The sequence below is a fragment of the Hemitrygon akajei genome, chromosome 23, assembly GCF_048418815.1.
Source record: "Hemitrygon akajei chromosome 23, sHemAka1.3, whole genome shotgun sequence".
In the NCBI taxonomy this organism is placed as follows: Eukaryota; Metazoa; Chordata; class Chondrichthyes; order Myliobatiformes; family Dasyatidae; genus Hemitrygon; species Hemitrygon akajei.
The window spans coordinates 41,071,280-41,089,910 of NC_133146.1; the positions used below are offsets into that span (position 1 = coordinate 41,071,280).

The 18,631-nt window shown below is 43.0% G+C and overlaps 1 protein-coding gene across 1 annotated transcript in view; it reads left to right on the top strand.

Moving 5' to 3' along the window:
- The window catches only part of dntt (deoxynucleotidyltransferase, terminal), a 251,070-nt gene that overhangs the window by 169,156 nt on the left and 63,283 nt on the right, over positions 1-18,631 (top strand). The window contains exon 10 of the mRNA XM_073027511.1: positions 18,234-18,317. Coding sequence (XP_072883612.1) covers positions 18,234-18,317 — 84 coding nt within the window. The remainder of the gene's footprint in view (positions 1-18,233; positions 18,318-18,631) is intronic.

Consider the following 18,631-nt stretch of genomic DNA (forward strand, 5'->3'; position numbering starts at 1 on the left):
AATTGATTGTGGACTTCGGGAAGGGGAGGGCAGGAGAACAAGCACCAGTTCTCATTTATAGGTCAGCAGTGGAAAAGGCTCAGCAGCTTTCTTGGGTGTCAACATCTCCAAAGGTCTGTCCTGGACCTTGATGCAATTATGAAGAAGGCACTCCAGTGGCTCCACTTTGTTTGGTGGTTTGGAAGACTTGATACATCAACTCTTACAAATTTCTACAAATGTACAGTGCAGAGTTCTCTGATTTATATATATCTCATATGTATGGGGGCTCTAGTTGACTGGATTACAAGAGGCTGCAGAGGGTTCTACATTGAGCTAGCTCCATCAGGGACTTAACCCTCCAACCACTGAGGACATTTTCAAGAGATGTTACCTCAGGAAAGTGGTATCTGACATTAAGAAACCTTACCATCTGGGACATGCCCCCTTCTTGTTAATACTGATAAAGAGGAGGTACAGAAGTCTGAAGACTCACACTCAACAGTTCAGGAACAGCTTCTTCCCCTCCATCATCATAATTCTGAATGGTCCATGAACCTATGAACACTAATTCATTATTCATTTTTGGCCCTATTTATTTGTTTTGTAATTTATAGTAAACTTGATGTCTTTGCATTGCACTGCTGCAGCAAAACAACAAATTTTATGTCTTGTAAGACAGTGTCAATAAACCTAATTTTGATTCCACTTTCTCCTTGTCTCCATTGGTTTTATATTGATTATGTCTGTGTCCATGTTGCATCCCCCTTTATAAACATTTCTTTGAACTTTTGCATTTCTTTTTGTTTTCCTGTGTGCTTAACTCTGTCACTTAGCCAAAGCATAGACGTTGTTTGAAACTGCATTACAAACTCTGCAAGTTAAATATAGTGTTGCACAATGAATTGAGAATCTGTGAGACATTTAGAGAATGTCTCAGTGGCCATTTAGGTTGAGTTGCTGCCAACAACTGAGCAAATATGTCAGTTTGTGTCCTTTTGTTTTAAGGTACATAAATGCTTCAGGAAGAGAAGATTACTACAAAAAGTTGGGAGATTTGCCAGGTACACAGATTGTCCAGTCAGTTCACCTTGACACCCTATTTTTGGCTCACTTTTACAAAGGCATCAAAGGAGAAGGTGCATAATACACAGCATAACAGATGGTCAAGGGATGAAGTACAGACATGTTCAGGTCTTTGATTGCTTAGGGACTTGTAGTCCTTGAGTGATGACATGGTATGCACTTCTGTAATCCATCTTTCAGCCTATCCCAGCCATAACCCATAAAAGATAAGAAGTTATTTATTAAAGTACAGCTTGCTTCTTGTTAGTGGAGAGGATGTTGGCACGGAAAGTACAAAACAAAACAAGAACATATAAAATATGAATGTATTTACAAATTATTCACTGTGATAGTAGTAATGACATACATTTGTTGAATGAGAAAAATAGACAAATTCTGGTTTCCCTTCTAATGATATATTCTGCATTACCAATAGGATAAATGCTGAGCCATGAAAAGGGAACATTTATCACATACTTAATAAAACTATAGTTTATTTAAAAGTTAATCTACTTCTTTGCTGCCACTTAGAATGACCATTGCAGTCTGTCTTGTTAAATTTATATTTTAACTAGCTCCTCATCTTCCATGTTTGCTTAGAATGCACAGAGAAGCTCATCATATTATATTGAAGTGACTCAGATTATATAATGCAGATAGAGTGAAGATTCAGTGTCGTAATTGCTTCAAAACCCTGCTCGCTGCTGCTGGCTTATCAGCTTCTGAGATCGGAAAACCATACAAAAGGACATCTGTGATCCATTTTAAAATTTAAAAAAAACTGATGCCAGAAGCATTCTTCAAAATGTCAAAAACATTCTGAAGATTTTTGATGACCTCAGCCATTGAGGATCAACTAAAATCATAGACATCAAACAAGCAAGAACTAGCTTGAAAGACACTGCTGCAGTAGCAAAGTCATAAAACAGTTTGGAAACAATTTTAATCCGTTTTTTTCAATAAATGGCAAAAAAGTAAAAGTACAGATAAATACTTAATAACCAAATAAGTTTACTAAGGGTATGTAAAACTATGAGAAGTAGACAGGGTAGTCTGAGTCTTTTTTTAGGGTAGAAATGTCAAATATTGGAGGGCATGGCTTTAAGGAGAAAAGATAAAAGGAGATTTGCAAAGCAAGTTCTTTTACACGGAGCATAATGTATCTGCAACATGCTGCTAGAGGAAGTGGCGAAAACATACAAGAGCAACACTTGGGAGGAATTTAGGTAGTTACCGGAATACATGAGAAATGGAGCATCATTGACAATGTGCAGGCAGATGGGATTAGATAGATAGATAGATAGATAGATACTTTATTCATCCCCATGGGGAAATTCAACTTTTTTCCAATGTCCCATACACTTGTTGTAGCAAAACTAATTACATACAATACTTAACTCAGTAAAAAAATATGATATGCATCTAAATCACTATCTCAAAAAGCAAAAAGGATTAGTTTCATTTGCCAGTCGTGGTCAGTATATCATGTGTTGAAAGGCGTTTTCCTGCACTGTGCTGTATAGTCTATGCTCTAATGTTTAATGGCGTGATATTAATAGTCTCTTGCATATTATTTTAAAAATTTAGATTACAGGTTAAAGTCTCTATTCAAGTTTCAGGCAATAGAATTGTGCTTAAGTGTGGTCGCATTTCCAACCTGAACTGTAATTTAAATATAGTATTTTTCAGAAGTATTATGTCATTTCACCACACTGTAATGAGAACTTTCTGAATGAAGGAAAGTATAGGGTCGGACGTGACTTCATCAGAAAGTCTGGAGTAGGTTGTAGCAGGTTTATAAATCCCTAGATTTTTATTTTCTGTCAAGAGCAGCCTTGATATTGAGGGCAGTCAGCTTCACCTCACATCTGGAATGCTGTTCTTTCGTCCAGCTTTAGATGAAAGCTATTATGAGATCTGGACCCATGTATTCCTGGTGGAATCCAATATGAAATCAGTGAGTAGGATATTAATGAGTAAGTGCTACTCGATAACACTGTCAACAATCCCTACTGTCAATTTGCTGGTGAATGAGAATTCACGGATGGGGTGTATAGTTTGCCAGATCAAATTTGCTCTGTGGCTAGGACATACTTGGGCAATTTTCCACACCACTACATGCCTTTGCTTTTGGTACAACTAGATTTGAAGCACTGGTCTTCATCACTGCAGCCTGGATTTTGTCAGCGGCAATATACCTGGAAATTAGACCGTGTAACAATGTACTTTTGTGCACTATATGATTCAGAAAAAAATAAAGCTGAAGGATAATTGGAGACTGAACTGCGTGATGAAGTGCTCTTCCTAACAAATCTGTGTGTGTTTGGAGTAATATTGTACAGATGAGCTCAGTTATATAAAGGAGCATCCAATGTTGTGCAAAGTACCATTTGTAGAGTTATCACCTGCTTGAATGTGGCCAGGGAGGTTGATTTGGACCCCATCGGTAAGCATTTACTTGCTTGACATTTCCTCCCATGTAAACCCCTTAGCTCACACCTTCCCCATCTCCCGGCCAACCTGATTCCAACACAAACAATGATCTATCAGTCACATCACTTCAGCCTCTCAGACTGAACACCCTCACATAACCATGTCCACATACTATTCTGCCCTCTCTTCACTCCCACAATAACCAGCACAAAACCCCTATCTACCAACACCCACACGCATACCCACCACTGCCCAACCACCTGACTTGGCTAACAGCGTCCTACTCTGAGATTCCCATAGTCCAATCCCAGCTCAACGACTCAACCACCCTCATCATCTCAGCCCAATGATTTCCCCATTTACAGGCTGTCAACCCCAGGTCAGTGTGCTTTGTATGACAATGAGTTTTGTAGCAGAGGGCCCTTGGCTCTCCTTCCCTCAACAGTGTAACTGGGCATTATAATGGACCTAAGCATTCATCAATACGGAGTAAATTTTTTTTTGGATATCATGTGAAATGAATTAAATTTTCTAAAGCCTGGCATCTCCAATTAGGGAGACCTCAGAAAGAGACAATGTATAATTGGCAGAACTAGCATATAGGTTTACAATTGTGGACAATGGTACAGGGAGAATGTGAGGAAATACTGTGTGTGCTTATTTAGAAGGTAGTTATGACCTGCAACTGATGAAAACAGAATTAGTATCGTAAAATATATTTAAAAAAGAATAATCTGCAGTGCTACTGGGAAAGAATGAGGCAATAGGATTACAGCATTAGGAATGTTCTAAAGGCAATGTAGAATTGATAGGTTGAATGGTTTTCTTCTTCATACTCATGTTTCTCACATTTTCCCTCAGTCATTTTCTAATGGGAAGCCAAGTACTTAAACCTAAAAGTACTGAGCCTGAAGTAGTAAGTATCAACCTATGGTAACAAGACTGCTCTTGATAGGTGGGCAAAATAAATTACTGTCGACCACAGAAATTAACAACAGGCAGGAAAGAAAACCTCATTTAGCTCTGAAACACAAGGTTCACTTTAGAATAAATGGTAGAAAGAACCTAAATTCTACAAAATCAGACAATGAATCTTGGCGTAATATTGTTCAGCAAACAATCATGTTGGGGACAGCCACTGCCCTTTGTAAAAGGGTATTCAGCCAGTGAAGAGTGGTGCTGCTAAAGGCATAATAACAGTGGACCAATCTGCTTAATTATAATAATTTGGGAGAAAGGAATGAGGCCAACACATACTTGCAGCATGACCTAAAAAAAGCAATTAACTCTAATGGAACTGTGAATTCAGCACCAAGTGCACTGCGCTGTCTGACCTGCTGAGTTCCTTTAGCGTTTTGTGTATTGCAATTGTGCTTAGCTGCCTGAATCTGCAGGGTTCGTGTCCTCAGAGGGGGTTGGCGGAGAACCAGGGCAATGATTCACCGAGTACAGCAAAGGGGAGTGGTGTCTAAATTAAAACAGCTTAGTTTTATCTTTATTTCACTGATTTTCTACATGTTATCATTAAAGTTCTCAAAGAATAGTCCAACCAGAAATTCCTGTATAATCGAATGCCAACTGATGTCAGAAATTAAGGTGAATGTATTAGACATACTGTAGGTGTGAAATAGTGGAATAATGTCTTTGAAAGCTTGGTGTTGAAGTACAGCTTATTTTAATGTTAAATTTCCGTGTTTCATTTCAGGTAGCACTGTAGTGTCAACGGAACTTCTGTGACAGTAGGGAGAGGCAGCTGTAGATGACTAATTATGCAGACTTTAGCTTGGCTGGGTGAGCAAGGGAGATTGTCTGTTTTCAGAATAACATGTCGGAGTAATTTAGGCAACATGCAACTGTATATTAACTCCTTGTGTAACCATTGTCAATAATGCACAAAACATACAAAACACCTTTTATTTTGAATTTACTTTTAAGGATCACAGGCATAACTCTGTGATCATAAGGTATGAGTAGAAATATAATATTAGCCTGTTGTATTGTCAGAATGTCAGACATCTGACCATAAGAACACAATTCAAAGGAGCAGAATTCGGCTATTTGTCCAATTGAATCTGCTCCACCGTTTCATCATGGCTGATGTATTATCCCTCTCAACTTCATTTTCCTGCCTTCTTCATATATCTTTTAACACCCTTACGAAACAAAAACCTATCAACCTCCACTTTAAATTTACCCAATGACTTGGTCTGGAACAAATGACTCAGTGGAAACATTTAAGAGAATTTGAATGAGTGTATGTATAAGACGGGTATAAATGCATACAGTCTGGGTGCAAGTGAATAGGACTAGACAAACATAGACTAGATGGACAGATTCACCAGCCTCAGGCTAAAGGAATTTTTCCTCATCTCTGTTCTAAATGGATGTCCCTCTGTTCTGAGGCTGTGCCTTCTGGTCCTAAACTCCCCCACTATTGGAAACATCATAATTAGCACACCCACTCTGTCTAGGCCTTTCGATATTCAATAGATTTCAATGAGATCCTCCCTCATTCTTCTAAACTCCAGCAAGTAAAGGTTCTTGCAGCATCTTTATTTACAATGGCCACTCATCATTGTCACCAATCAGGAGGCATAAGATGGACCTTTTCCATATTTCAGTTGTACCTAGCCAAAGCTTCTGTGAACTGCCGACAGAGATGATGGGCTGAATTGCCTAATTCTGCTCCTATGCCTTATGGTCCCCTTTCTTACTTTTGACAAATTCCCCTGAATGATGGAATCCAAACATGAATCACGAGCCACCTTTAGTGAGTAGTTAATTCCATCTAAAAGCAAATCAAAGGGAAGATAACTCATTGAAGAATTAGACAAGTTTCTTTTCAGCTCTGCGAGAGCTAAATCAGTAATCACAGCCAGCTGTGATATTGCTCATTCGATTCCACCTTGTAAACTACATTGATTATCTTTGACTGCTAACCACATCTACACAAAGGAAACTTAAGCAACGTGTAATAAAGATGATTAAAACTATTCCTGTGGTTAGCTAACTACCCCTCAAGTGATGGAAAATTTGACTCACTACGGTCAGAAGTCACAGTGATTTACTGAAGGTACAGTATATCTCTCTTCTATCCACATCTACTAAAATAAAGAGATAAGGTCAAATCACTTTTCTATAATTTGTAACTATAGCAATACCACATGAACTTGCTGGCACTTAAGCAAAATCTGCACGTTAATAGGAGGCACAAAATAACTTTGACATTTGGCAAGAGTGCGAAAGGTCATATATAATCACTGCCACACCGCTTCATATACTGTTTCCTGTATCTATGAACTCTCACTCATTCAAGATTGTTGCTGTTATTATCTAAAGTTAAACTGCAGAGTTAATTACAATTTTTTGAAGTAGGGTTATTGGAGCATTTCTTTGCATATGTGAAATCTGTCACTTGTCCTTTGGCAGATGAGCCAAAATTTCCCAAAGACTTTGTTTATCGAGTAAGCGCTAGAGTTGATTTAATGAGACATCTGTTCTTGTTCCAGTTGTGTTGTGTTCCACACTGTTGTTGTGCTACCTTATCTGTGGCATCTGCTGCAGTTTGAACTTATAATTGCTCCAGAGCTTCTGAAATGTACACTTTCTGATTGATCCAAGAATTTAATCCAAAAATTCATCAATACAGTTGCATTGGTTCTAGGGATTGGAATGCTTCAGATGAGTTCATAAGGAATGCATTGGAGAAAATCTCCCAAAAAATCCTTAAAGATTTTTGACTGAAATGTTTCGCATCTGTATTCATTCGTTCGCAATGTGCCGTGTCGTAAGACACAGATGATCATCGTCTTTCCACGACCATGATTGCTCTTGGCAAGTTTTTTTTTCTGCAGAAGTGGTTTGCCATTGCCTTCTTCCGGGCAGTGACCCCAACCATTATCAATACTCTTCAGAGGTTGTCTGCCTGGTGTCAGTGGTCGCATAACAGGACTTGTGATATGCACCAGCTGCTCGTACGACCATCCACCATCTTCTCTCATGGCTTCATATGACCCTGATTGGGGGGAGGGGGTGCTGGCTAGTGGAGGGAATGAAAGCCTTTCTCCTCCTTTGGTAGAGATGTATCTCCACCCACACCACCCCCCCACCCCCGCACTGAGTAATGCATCTGTACTAGTCAGTGGAAATAGTAACCCAGTTATTTTAGTTATGTTTTCAATAGACAATAGACAATAGGTGCAGGAGTAGGCCATTCGGCCCTTTGAGCCAGCACCGCCATTCAATGTGATCATGGCTGATCATCTACAATCTGTACCCCGTTCCTGCCTTCTCCCCATATCCCTTGACTCCGCTACCTTTAAGAGCTCTATCTAACTCTTTCTTGAAAGCATCCAGAGAATTGGCCTCCACTGCCTTCTGAGGCAGAGCATTCCATAGATCCACAACTCTCTGGGTGAAAAAGTTCTTCCCAAACTCCATTCTAAATGGCCTACCCCTTATTCTTAAACTGTGGCCTCTGGTTCTGGACTCCCCCAACATCGGGAACATGTTTCCTGCCTCTAGTGTGTCCAATACCTTAATAATCTTATATGTTTCAATCAGATTCCCTCTCATTCTTCTAAATTCCAGTGTATACAAGACCAGTTGCTCCAATCTTTCAACATATGACAGTCCCGCCATCCCGGGAATCAACCTTGTGAACCTACGCTGCACTCCCTCAATAGCAAGAAAGTCCTTCCTCAAATTTGGAGACCAAAACTGAACACAATACTCCAGGTGTGGTCTCACCAAGGCCCTGTACATCTGCAGAAGGACCTCTTTGCTCCTATACTCAACTCCCCTTGTTATGAAGGTCGACATGCTTTCTTCATTGCCTGCTGTACCTGCATGCTTACTTTCAGTGACTGATAAACAAGGACACCTAGATCTCGTTGTACTTCCCCTTTTCAAGTATAACAGCCCTCAATATGGAAGAGCAGTAGTGCAGATAGGGTCATATATTACATCACACAAAAATACAACTGCAGATGCTGTGGATCAAAGAATACGTACACGACGCTGGAAGAACTCAGCAGGTCAGGCAGCATCTGTGAGAAAAGAGTAGCCAACATTTCGGGCCGAGACCCTTCATCAGGAATGGGTGGGGGGAAGAGAGGGCCTAAGCCCAGTAATAGAGATAGGGGAGGGGGAAGGGCTAGAGGTGCCAGGTGGAGAACCAATCAGAGGAAGGATAAAGGGGAAAAGGGGAGAGAGGCAGAGAGGGACCTAGGATGGGGGGAGGGGGAAGGAATTACTGGAAACTGGAGAATTCAATGTTCATACCACCAGGCTGGAAGCTACCCAGATGGTCATATATTACATGTTGGTTGCTACAGATGTTGTTTCTGTTCTAAAATGGTGTCCACAGTGACAAGAGTAGCAGGTTGTTTCAGCTTCTCTTATTTGATGCAACATATCATTGTTGGTTTAATATTATCACATTAAATGAGATACAGTTTTTGATCTGTGTGCCATCCAGGCAGATTATGCCATTCATAATTGCATCAAGGTAGATAAAGAAACCAAAATGAAGAATATAGTGTTGCAAGTACAGAGAAAATGCAGTGCAGGTCGACAAATGAAATGCAAAGGCCACGATGAGGTAGACTGAGAGATCAAGAGTTTACTTTCTATTTCATGAGAAGCCTGTTCAAGGATCTGATAACAATGGGATAGAGCAAACACGAGGAAATCTGCAGATGCTGGAAACTCAAACAACACACACAAAATGCTGGTGGAACACAGCAGGCCAGGCAGCATCTGTAAGGAGAAGCCCTGTCGACGTTTTAGGCCAAGACCCTTCGTGAGGACTAACTGAAAGGAAAGATACTAAGAGATTTGAAAGTAGTGGGGGGCGGGGAAATGCGAAATGATAGGAGAAGACCAGAGGGGGTGGGGGGAAGCTGAGAGCCGGATAGGTGATTGGCGAAAGTGATACTGTTACGAAAACCCCGTAACCAGGTAACTTACCAGCAAAGATAGATGGATCAGCTGAGTCGGATGCTACTATTTTCAAACGTTTTATTCAATAAGGGCACAAACGTATGGTTAATACAAACATTCAGATAACATGCGTCAATACTCAATCTAAAACGCAGGTACATTAATAATCACTCAGAAATAAGCTCTTTCGTTGTCTAGGGTATATAATACTGAGTCCAATTGGAAATATAAAGAGTCACTCTGAAGTCTGCAGGCTTTTCTCTTTTGGTTTCACGTGTTGGAGAGAGAGAGAGATAAAACGGAAAAACTTGCCGTTTACATCCGTGGAATCAGGGGAGCGATCTTCCCCGTTGTTAGTTAAAAGCGATCTTCCGTTGGTTCCAGCCACAAACCCCGCATTCGGAATTTAACGCACGTGGCTTATTTCAAAATGGCTTCCCGTTCCCACGGGAAGCGTTATCGTGCTTCTTGGTGTCTCCTTGGTGCGTCTGAGGGTCGTCCTCTTTCAGACCCTTCTTTATACTGCCTCACGGGATCTCAGGTGTCAATCAGGTTGCAGGTGATGCAACCTCTCTCTCTCAACCAGCCCACTTTGCCCGAGGGCTTTATAATGTCCCTGCGAGTTGGCACGTCTGCAGTTCCCAGGTGTCTCCTGAGAACAATGCCACAGTCACCAGCTTTTGTCCCAGTGGAATGTCTTTCCATTTCCTGTGTCCATTCAGCCTGTCTCTCTCTCTCTCTTTTGGGTCATTGACCCCCCTTTTCTAGGGCTCTTGCAATTCTCACAAAGGAGGGGGCTGGTATTATAACACCTCCCCTCTTAAAAAGGTTTTTACCAGCGGTTAAAACCCAGAGTGGTACAGTCTTACAGAAATTTTGAATCTAATACAGAGTAATACAGTTATACATTCAAGTCAGCATCTAAACAGTTAACAAGTACAGTGCCCCTTTCCTTTAATACCTTAACCTCATGTGCCCTACTAACGCCTGGTAGCATCAAACTTCAGCTCAATAACCACCTTATTTATTTGCTTTCTTCGGCAACATAACTAAGGAGGTGTGATCTTAGCTTACATACATCTACAAAGGTTCATGCAAAAGACAAATTTTTATGCTACTTTCAAACTTAACAGTCAAGCTTCCATGGGTGTTGTCTTTATTATTCACATACTTTGTCAAAATCCCTTAAAACCGGCTTCTGCTATTTTAAAAATCGCGCCCCCATTAACCCTCGCCTTTTTTCCGGTTAATTCCCTCGTGGCGATCTTGGGCACCCTGGCGAAATAAGCTTTCGCCCGCTCCTTTCATAGGAGTTATTTTATCAGCGTGTTCCAAACTTAGACCACCCAATTCCTTAATTTTAGGCCATTTGTCGTTTTTCTCTTCAGGACCCGTCATGCTATTAGTTTCCAATTTAAGATCCGCAAGCGATCTCGCTTTGTTCAGACAGCATTTCAAATTCTGCCTTTTCACAGCACCCTCTTGAATAACAATAGCGTGTGGGGCACCTTTACATTCCAAATCAACCTGTAATTGATTCGCAGGCACCGTGTTACCAAGCCATTGTCTCTGCAGCCTGGTTGCTGCTTCTGACATCAATCCAGACATTAAATTTTCTTCCTTTGATTTGGGAATTACAGATTTCCCGTCTCCCTCCACAACAACAGTTATCTCCCCATTCGTAAACTCCACATTAACTCTGAAGACCCCCTTCTGTACAACCCTCTGGGAACTCACACTTCCCAAGGTTAACCCCTTTTTCCCCGAACCAGGTCTATCTGACTCACGAGGACGGCCGCCCCGTCCCCCTGAATCAAACACCTCAGACTTCCCCTGAGCTCTGTTACCAGGTTCAGCACCACGTGCGCCCCCATCTTGGACACACTCAAACGGGACATTGGCCCCTTCCAGGCTTTCAATACCCGTACCCTTTTCAAATTCTAACGTCCCCCGATCCTTCCAGTTACTCTCTAGGCAGCCCCCCGTTGGGGAAGGCGCAACCCTGCGAGCTGAAACAACCTCCTCGGCCATTTCAGCTGACTTCTCCACGGCAAGGGTACCCTTCTCCTCTAAGACTGCCCTCATTTCACTCTCGGGACCATCGAGAACATCTTTAGGACTCTCAACTTCTCCAAACAATTCTGCCAAACCAGACAGATCAACCACGTCCAACTCTGGACGTTTTAACAGCTTTATCCGTTTCTCATCTTTATTTCCTACCTCTAGGACCTTTCTCTTCACTAAGGGGAGGGCTATCTCCTTACCCTTACCCCATTTTACTTTACTACCTTCCGTTTTACCACCCTCTGAACCCTCGTGGTGTAGGGTCGGTAAAAACGTCTGGGCCAATTTCAAACTGCGCGCGGTCCCAGTCGCCGCTCTCGACAGGCTGCGAGTGACCGCGCATGCGCGATAGCTCGGGGACTCCATGGGCGGGGCCTCAACTATCAGGGCGGTTCCCATCTTCCCACCCGCGAGGTCATTACCCAACAGGAGGTCCACGCCCTCCCCCGGTAACTCCGGCAGGACTCCTAGCTCCACAGGTCCCGACACCAACTCGCAATCGAGAAAGACCCTATGCAAAGGCACGACCGTGATCTGGTTCCCGATTCCTCTCAGGGCAACCTCCCCCGTCCGAGGGCCGAAATTTAACACATTACGGCTAATTAACGATAGTTCCGCCCCCGTGTCTCTCCAAATTCGTACAGGGATGGGGGGGTCCCCTTCCCTCAAAGACACGGTTCCTTCGGAACTAAATGTCCCCCGCCCCTCCGGTACTCCATCTACCTGGGGCCCTCTTGTCAACGTCCTGATTACCACTGCACGCCCGATAGGGATCGCTGCTCTCTCCCTCTCTGGCTCCTTTCTCAGAGCAAAGCACTTTGATGCAATATGTCCCACCTTTCCACAATTAAAACAGTTTAAACCAGGAGATCTCCAGGTTTCCTGTCTGTTATCCTCACTTTTTGTGCTAGCTCCCGGTGGAGTCTCTCCCTTAGCCGGCGGACTGTCCCTACCATTCCGACGGTCTCTCGGGTAACTTTGGGGCGAGGAAAACTTTGTCTTGTGGGTTAGGGCATATTCATCTGCGAGCCTAGCCATCTCTGAGATGGACTGATTCGTCCTCTCACTTAAATACATTCGGATCTCTTCCGGAACGCAACTTTTAAATTCCTCAATCAAAACTAGCTCCCTGAGACGCCCATAGTCCTCGGCCACCTTTTCAGCTGTGCACCAACGATTCAAGAGCACACCCTTCTCATGGGCTAGCTCGGTATACGTTTGATTCCACCCTCTTTTTAAATTTCGGAACCTTTGTCTATACGCCTCAGGTACTAACTCGTAACCTCGGAGAATGGCCTCCTTTACTTGATCATAATTCCCGTCCCTTTCTGTGGGCAGCGCGGCATATACCCGCTGTGCTTTTCCTCGTAACACACTTTGTAACAACGCCACCCATTGCTCTCTGGGCCACTGCTGATTCTCTGCCACCTTTTTAAAGAGCAAGAAATAACTATCAACATCCGTCTCCTCGAACGGGGGGACCAACCTCAACGCCCGACTAATATCAAACCCCTCTTTCTCTCCCCCTTGAGTTCTTCGCTCTTGTTTTCGCCTGTCCAGCTCCAATTCATAGTTCCTCTGTTTCTCTCTCTCTTCTGCTTCTAGCTGCTTTAGTTTGAACACCTGCTCTCTTTCCCTCTCGGCTTCTCTTGCCCTCTCGGCTTCTCTTGCCCTCTCGGCTTCTCTTGCCCTCTCGGCTCTCTCGGCTTCTCTCTCTGCAGCCTTCTGAGCTGCGTCTATTTCTAGCTGCTTTATTTTAAACTCATGTTCCAGCCTTGCTTTCTCCAACTCTGCCTGATTTGTCCCACTCACTAATCTCCTTTCGGGAATATTTTCCAAATCCTCAGCTGTAAACACCTTCTTCCCAACGTAGTGCTGTTGTATGACCCTTAGCACTTCCTGCTTTTTCATTGTTGGCTTCACCGCTGTGAGGTCTAAGGCCTGCGCCAAACTTACTAAGTCTGATTTTGTAGCCTTCCCTAGCGCCTCTACCGTCGGGTTTCTCATGAATTCACCCACATCCATCTTTGCTGGTTTCCCGTCTGACTACCTGCGTAACCAGATTTAAGTTTGGACTTACAGCCCGATTCACTGACCTCCCCCCTTTTTGGTGTCAAATCCCGGACGAGCCCCCACTTGTTACGAAAACCCCGTAACCAGGTAACTTACCAGCAAAGATAGATGGATCAGCTGAGTCGGATGCTACTATTTTCAAACGTTTTATTCAATAAGGGCACAAACGTATGGTTAATACAAACATTCAGATAACATGCGTCAATACTCAATCTAAAACGCAGGTACATTAATAATCACTCAGAAATAAGCTCTTTCGTTGTCTAGGGTATATAATACTGAGTCCAATTGGAAATATAAAGAGTCACTCTGAAGTCTGCAGGCTTTTCTCTTTTGGTTTCACGTGTTGGAGAGAGAGAGAGATAAAACGGAAAAACTTGCCGTTTACATCCGTGGAATCAGGGGAGCGATCTTCCCCGTTGTTAGTTAAAAGCGATCTTCCGTTGGTTCCAGCCACAAACCCCGCATTCGGAATTTAACGCACGTGGCTTATTTCAAAATGGCTTCCCGTTCCCACGGGAAGCGTTATCGTGCTTCTTGGTGTCTCCTTGGTGCGTCTGAGGGTCGTCCTCTTTCAGACCCTTCTTTATACTGCCTCACGGGATCTCAGGTGTCAATCAGGTTGCAGGTGATGCAACCTCTCTCTCTCAACCAGCCCACTTTGCCCGAGGGCTTTATAATGTCCCTGCGAGTTGGCACGTCTGCAGTTCCCAGGTGTCTCCTGAGAACAATGCCACAGTCACCAGCTTTTGTCCCAGTGGAATGTCTTTCCATTTCCTGTGTCCATTCAGCCTGTCTCTCTCTCTCTCTTTTGGGTCATTGACCCCCCTTTTCTAGGGCTCTTGCAATTCTCACAAAGGAGGGGGCTGGTATCATAACAATACAGAGCTGGCGAAGGGAAAGGATCATGGGACGGGAGGCCTCAGGAGAAAGAAAGGGGGAGGGGGGAGCACCAGAGGGAGATGGAGAACAGGCAGAGTGATGGGCAGAGAGAGAGAAAAAAAACAAATAAGTATATCAGGGATAGGGTAAGAAGGGGAGGAGGGGCATTAACGGAAGTTAGAGAAGTCAATGTTCATGCCATCAGGTTGGAGGCTACCCAGCCGGTATATAAGGTGTTGTTCCTCCAACCGGAGTATGGCTTCATCTTGACAGTAGAGGAGGCCATGATAGACATATCAGAATGGGAATGGGTCGTGGAATTAAAATGTGTGGCCACTGGGAGATCTTGCTTTCTCTGGCAGACTGAGCGTAGGTGTTCAGTGAAACGGTCTCCCAGTCTGCGTCGGGTCTCACCAATATATAAAAGGCCACACCGGGAGCACCGGATGCAGTATACCACACCAACCAACTCACAGGTGAAGTGTGGCCTCACCTGGAAGGACTGTCTGGGGCCCTGAATGGTGGTGAGGGAGGAAGTGTAAGGGCAGGTGTAGCACTTGTTCCGCTTACAAGGATAAGTGCCAGGAGGGAGATCGGTGGGAAGGGATGGGGGGGTCCGAGTGGACAAGGGAGTCACATAGGGAGCGATCCCTGTGGAAAGCAGAAAGGGGGGGAGGGGAAAATGTGCTTGGTAGTGGGATCCCATTGGACAATGGGATAGAAGTTGTTCTTAGTCTGGTGGTTCATGCTCAGCATAACGAGACCATAAAACTAATTACAGATGCAATGTCAGTGTTGCCATTTTACAATAGACTGGCTAATGTCCTCTTGCATTGCTGAAGGCACGCGAACATTACTTGTTAAAAGATTCATCAGTTCTTACAAATAATTTCTGATCTCTGCTGGATGTAATAGTAATGCTACAAGTTGCTTAAGTAGTTTTAAGTATATGAACTGCTGCTGGAAGTGGCAAGATGGCTATTGCTGTTCTGTCTATATGGCTTCTGCACAGCTCAAATTGTCCCAGATATGACTGTTCTCCTTGGACAACAGCATTACTGCAAGACGGGTTAAAGGGCACATAGTGGAAGATAAACTGCTAAAGATGGTGGAAGAGGAGGAAAGATCTTTCAGCAGCCCATATCTGCGCAAGGTGTTCAGTGAGAAATTCTCTGTCTGAACCATTAAGGATCATAGAATAAGACAGTACACTTAATAAAAACCCCCATCTGCTGCAGCCATGATTACAATTTCAGTGTGGGGCAATGACCTTGCTACTAGTATCCATCGAGGAGGCAGTAGTCACAAACTTATCACAAGCTCCTTTCATCTTGTAGCTTACATTACATTGGGCAGTGGGGTAGTTGACGAGTAAGCGGATAAAACAGAATTAGAAAACAGAATGAAAAATGTCTTATTTCAGTTACAGGAAAAATGCAGTGTATAGGTAGACAAATCAAATGCAAGGAACACAATGAGGTAGTTTGGGAGAGCCAGAGTCCGTCTTTTAGTGTATGAGAGGACTGTTCAGGAGTCCAATAATTGTGGGACAGTGGTTATCTTTGAGTCCGATGAGTCATATACTCGTAGATATGTGTATGGAAGAACATCCTATGTTTCACATTTCATCCTGTCAAATCAGTGTGTATTGCATGTAGTGCAGCTGTGGCTCAGCAAGGATTAGAAATCTACCACACATTACAGGCCCTTAGGCCCACAATGTTGTGCCAACCATGTACCCTACTTTAGAAACTGCCTAGAATTTCCCTTACAAACAAGCTGGAGGAAATCAGCAGGTCAGGGAGCATCCGTGGAAACGAGCAGTCAACCTTCGTCCTGACAAAGGGTCTCATCCCGAAACGTTGACTGCTCGTTTCCACGGATGCTGCCTGACCTGCTGAGTTCCTCCAGCTTGTTTGTACGTGTTGATTTGACCACAGCATCTGCAGTGTACTTTGTGTTTACTAGAATTTCCCTATCGCATAGCCCTCTATTTTTTTAAGCTCCATGTACCTATCTAAGAGCCTCTTAAAAGCCCCTATAGCATCTGCCTCTACCACTTTCACTGGCAGTGCATTCAATACACCTACCACTCTCTGTGTGAAAAACTTACCTCTGAGGACCCCCTTGTACCTACTTCCAAGCACCTTTAAACTATGCCCTCTCATGTTAGCCATTTCAGCCCTGGGAAAAAGTCTCAGGCTATCCACACAACCAGTGCCTCTCATCATCTTATATATAGGCCCCCCTCCAGTACAGGTTCATAATGATTGCCCATGGTTCTCTTTGTGGATGCCCTTGAACTCTGAATTGTTCCACTATCAAGAGGAACCTTCACAGTCTGGCTGAAAAACACAGGCAGCAGGTCACACTGGGCTTCACCCAGTAGCCCAGAAGCAATCATGATGAACTTACCCCACAGCAAACTGGAGGCACCAACTTGCTGAAGCTCTGCAACTAAAAGATGGTTGGGTGACTGGATGACACTGTGTACCCACTGATATCGCGGCCCAGGGCTCCTAGTCATGTACAAGCATGAAGCATAGACATTGTGGGCAAGGCCAGCAATTACCTTTGGTTGCCTAGAAAGGTATTGAGTTGCCTTCAAGAACTGCTTCACTCTGCCTTAGCTCATCCGTCACTGCGTGTGACTCGTTACAAGTCCTGTTGAACCTTTACCTTTGTTCTTGATTGCCTTCTGCTGGGATCGGATCAGCTTACATTGTGGAACGGTGAACAGTATTGAAGGCCACTATGTAGCAAATAGGATGTGGCATCTGAAGCCCATGTCAAGATGTTTGAGGTCATTAAGCTCTTTATAATGTTGCATCTGGATCCTCAGGACCTGACTTCTGGTAATGGTGCTCACAGCTATCTCTACTTATTGCATTTTGTAGAGATTATGTGGGGGGGGGGGGGGGGCGCTCTTGGTTCCTTCCACTAAGGTTCCAAAGTGCCACCTGAAAAACTCCCATTCTGTTTGCCTTTCTATTTACAATGATTTCTGCAGTCACTTTTATTACTTACTGCTGCCCCACTTCTACATTTGAGCTTTTAAGTGTCTCAAGCTAACAGATCACTCAAAACTACAGGTCCCTGGCTATGGCACACAGGCATTTAACAGCATGGTAAATGTTAACTGCAATTGGACAGGCAGCAAGAAAATAGTGCAAGGGAAACAAAGGGTTAATCATGCATTGAACTCTCTGTACCAGTTTTCGGGAGCTTTCCAACTGAGGCCTCCAGGGCTTTCTGTGTGTAACAATAATTACTACACTTCACTTTGAAGAATATTTTACATGCTGGTTTACAATAATTAATTGTGTGATGGTGATCCAACTCCAAATGATATGGGTCAAGTGATGAATATACAACAGTTATTATCATCAAGGTAGCAGTATTGATATATTCAAAGGGCATTTTGTGAAAAAGTTGCTGGCAAATCAATTTTGGCTTTTTATAGATACACTGGGATGATACACATCAGAATGGAACAAAAATGACAGATCCACCCGCAAAGTAAATGGTTTACATGGGGGATATTTTTGTAAAGACACTTGGCTATAAGTTTATTGCTGATTAGTAGCACTGAATGCACCAGATATCTGTATCCATATTTCATATCATAGACACTCATGTTTTGTCACATTCTATCAAGCTGGTTAACAAGTTGGTAAGTTGATCAATAAATTGCTGCTGGAACCAACAGTGAGATTTTTCAATAATCTGAAAAACAACTTTCTGCCAAGTTTTGTGAAAGGTTAATGTAACTCTTTATTTTGTCTTTCGCATAGCAATTTGAACGTGACTTAAGAAGATATGCCAACCGCGAGAAAAACATGTTACTGGACAACCATGGTCTATATGATAAAAGGAAGGTAAGATGAAGTACAGCGGATGATGTTTTATGATTGTATGGATATGTTTTAAGGAGATTATGAATCAGAATCAGATTTATTATCACCACCATGTGACGTGAAATTAGTTAACTTAACGGTAGCAGTTCAATGCAATACATAATCTAGCAGAAAGAAAAAATAGTAATAAATAAGAAATAATAATAATAAGTAAACAAGTAAATCAATTACGTATATTGAATAGATTTTTAAAAACGTGCAAAAACAGAAATACTGTAACTTTAAAAGAGTGAGGTAGTGTCCAAAGATTCAACGTCCATTTAGGAATCGGACGG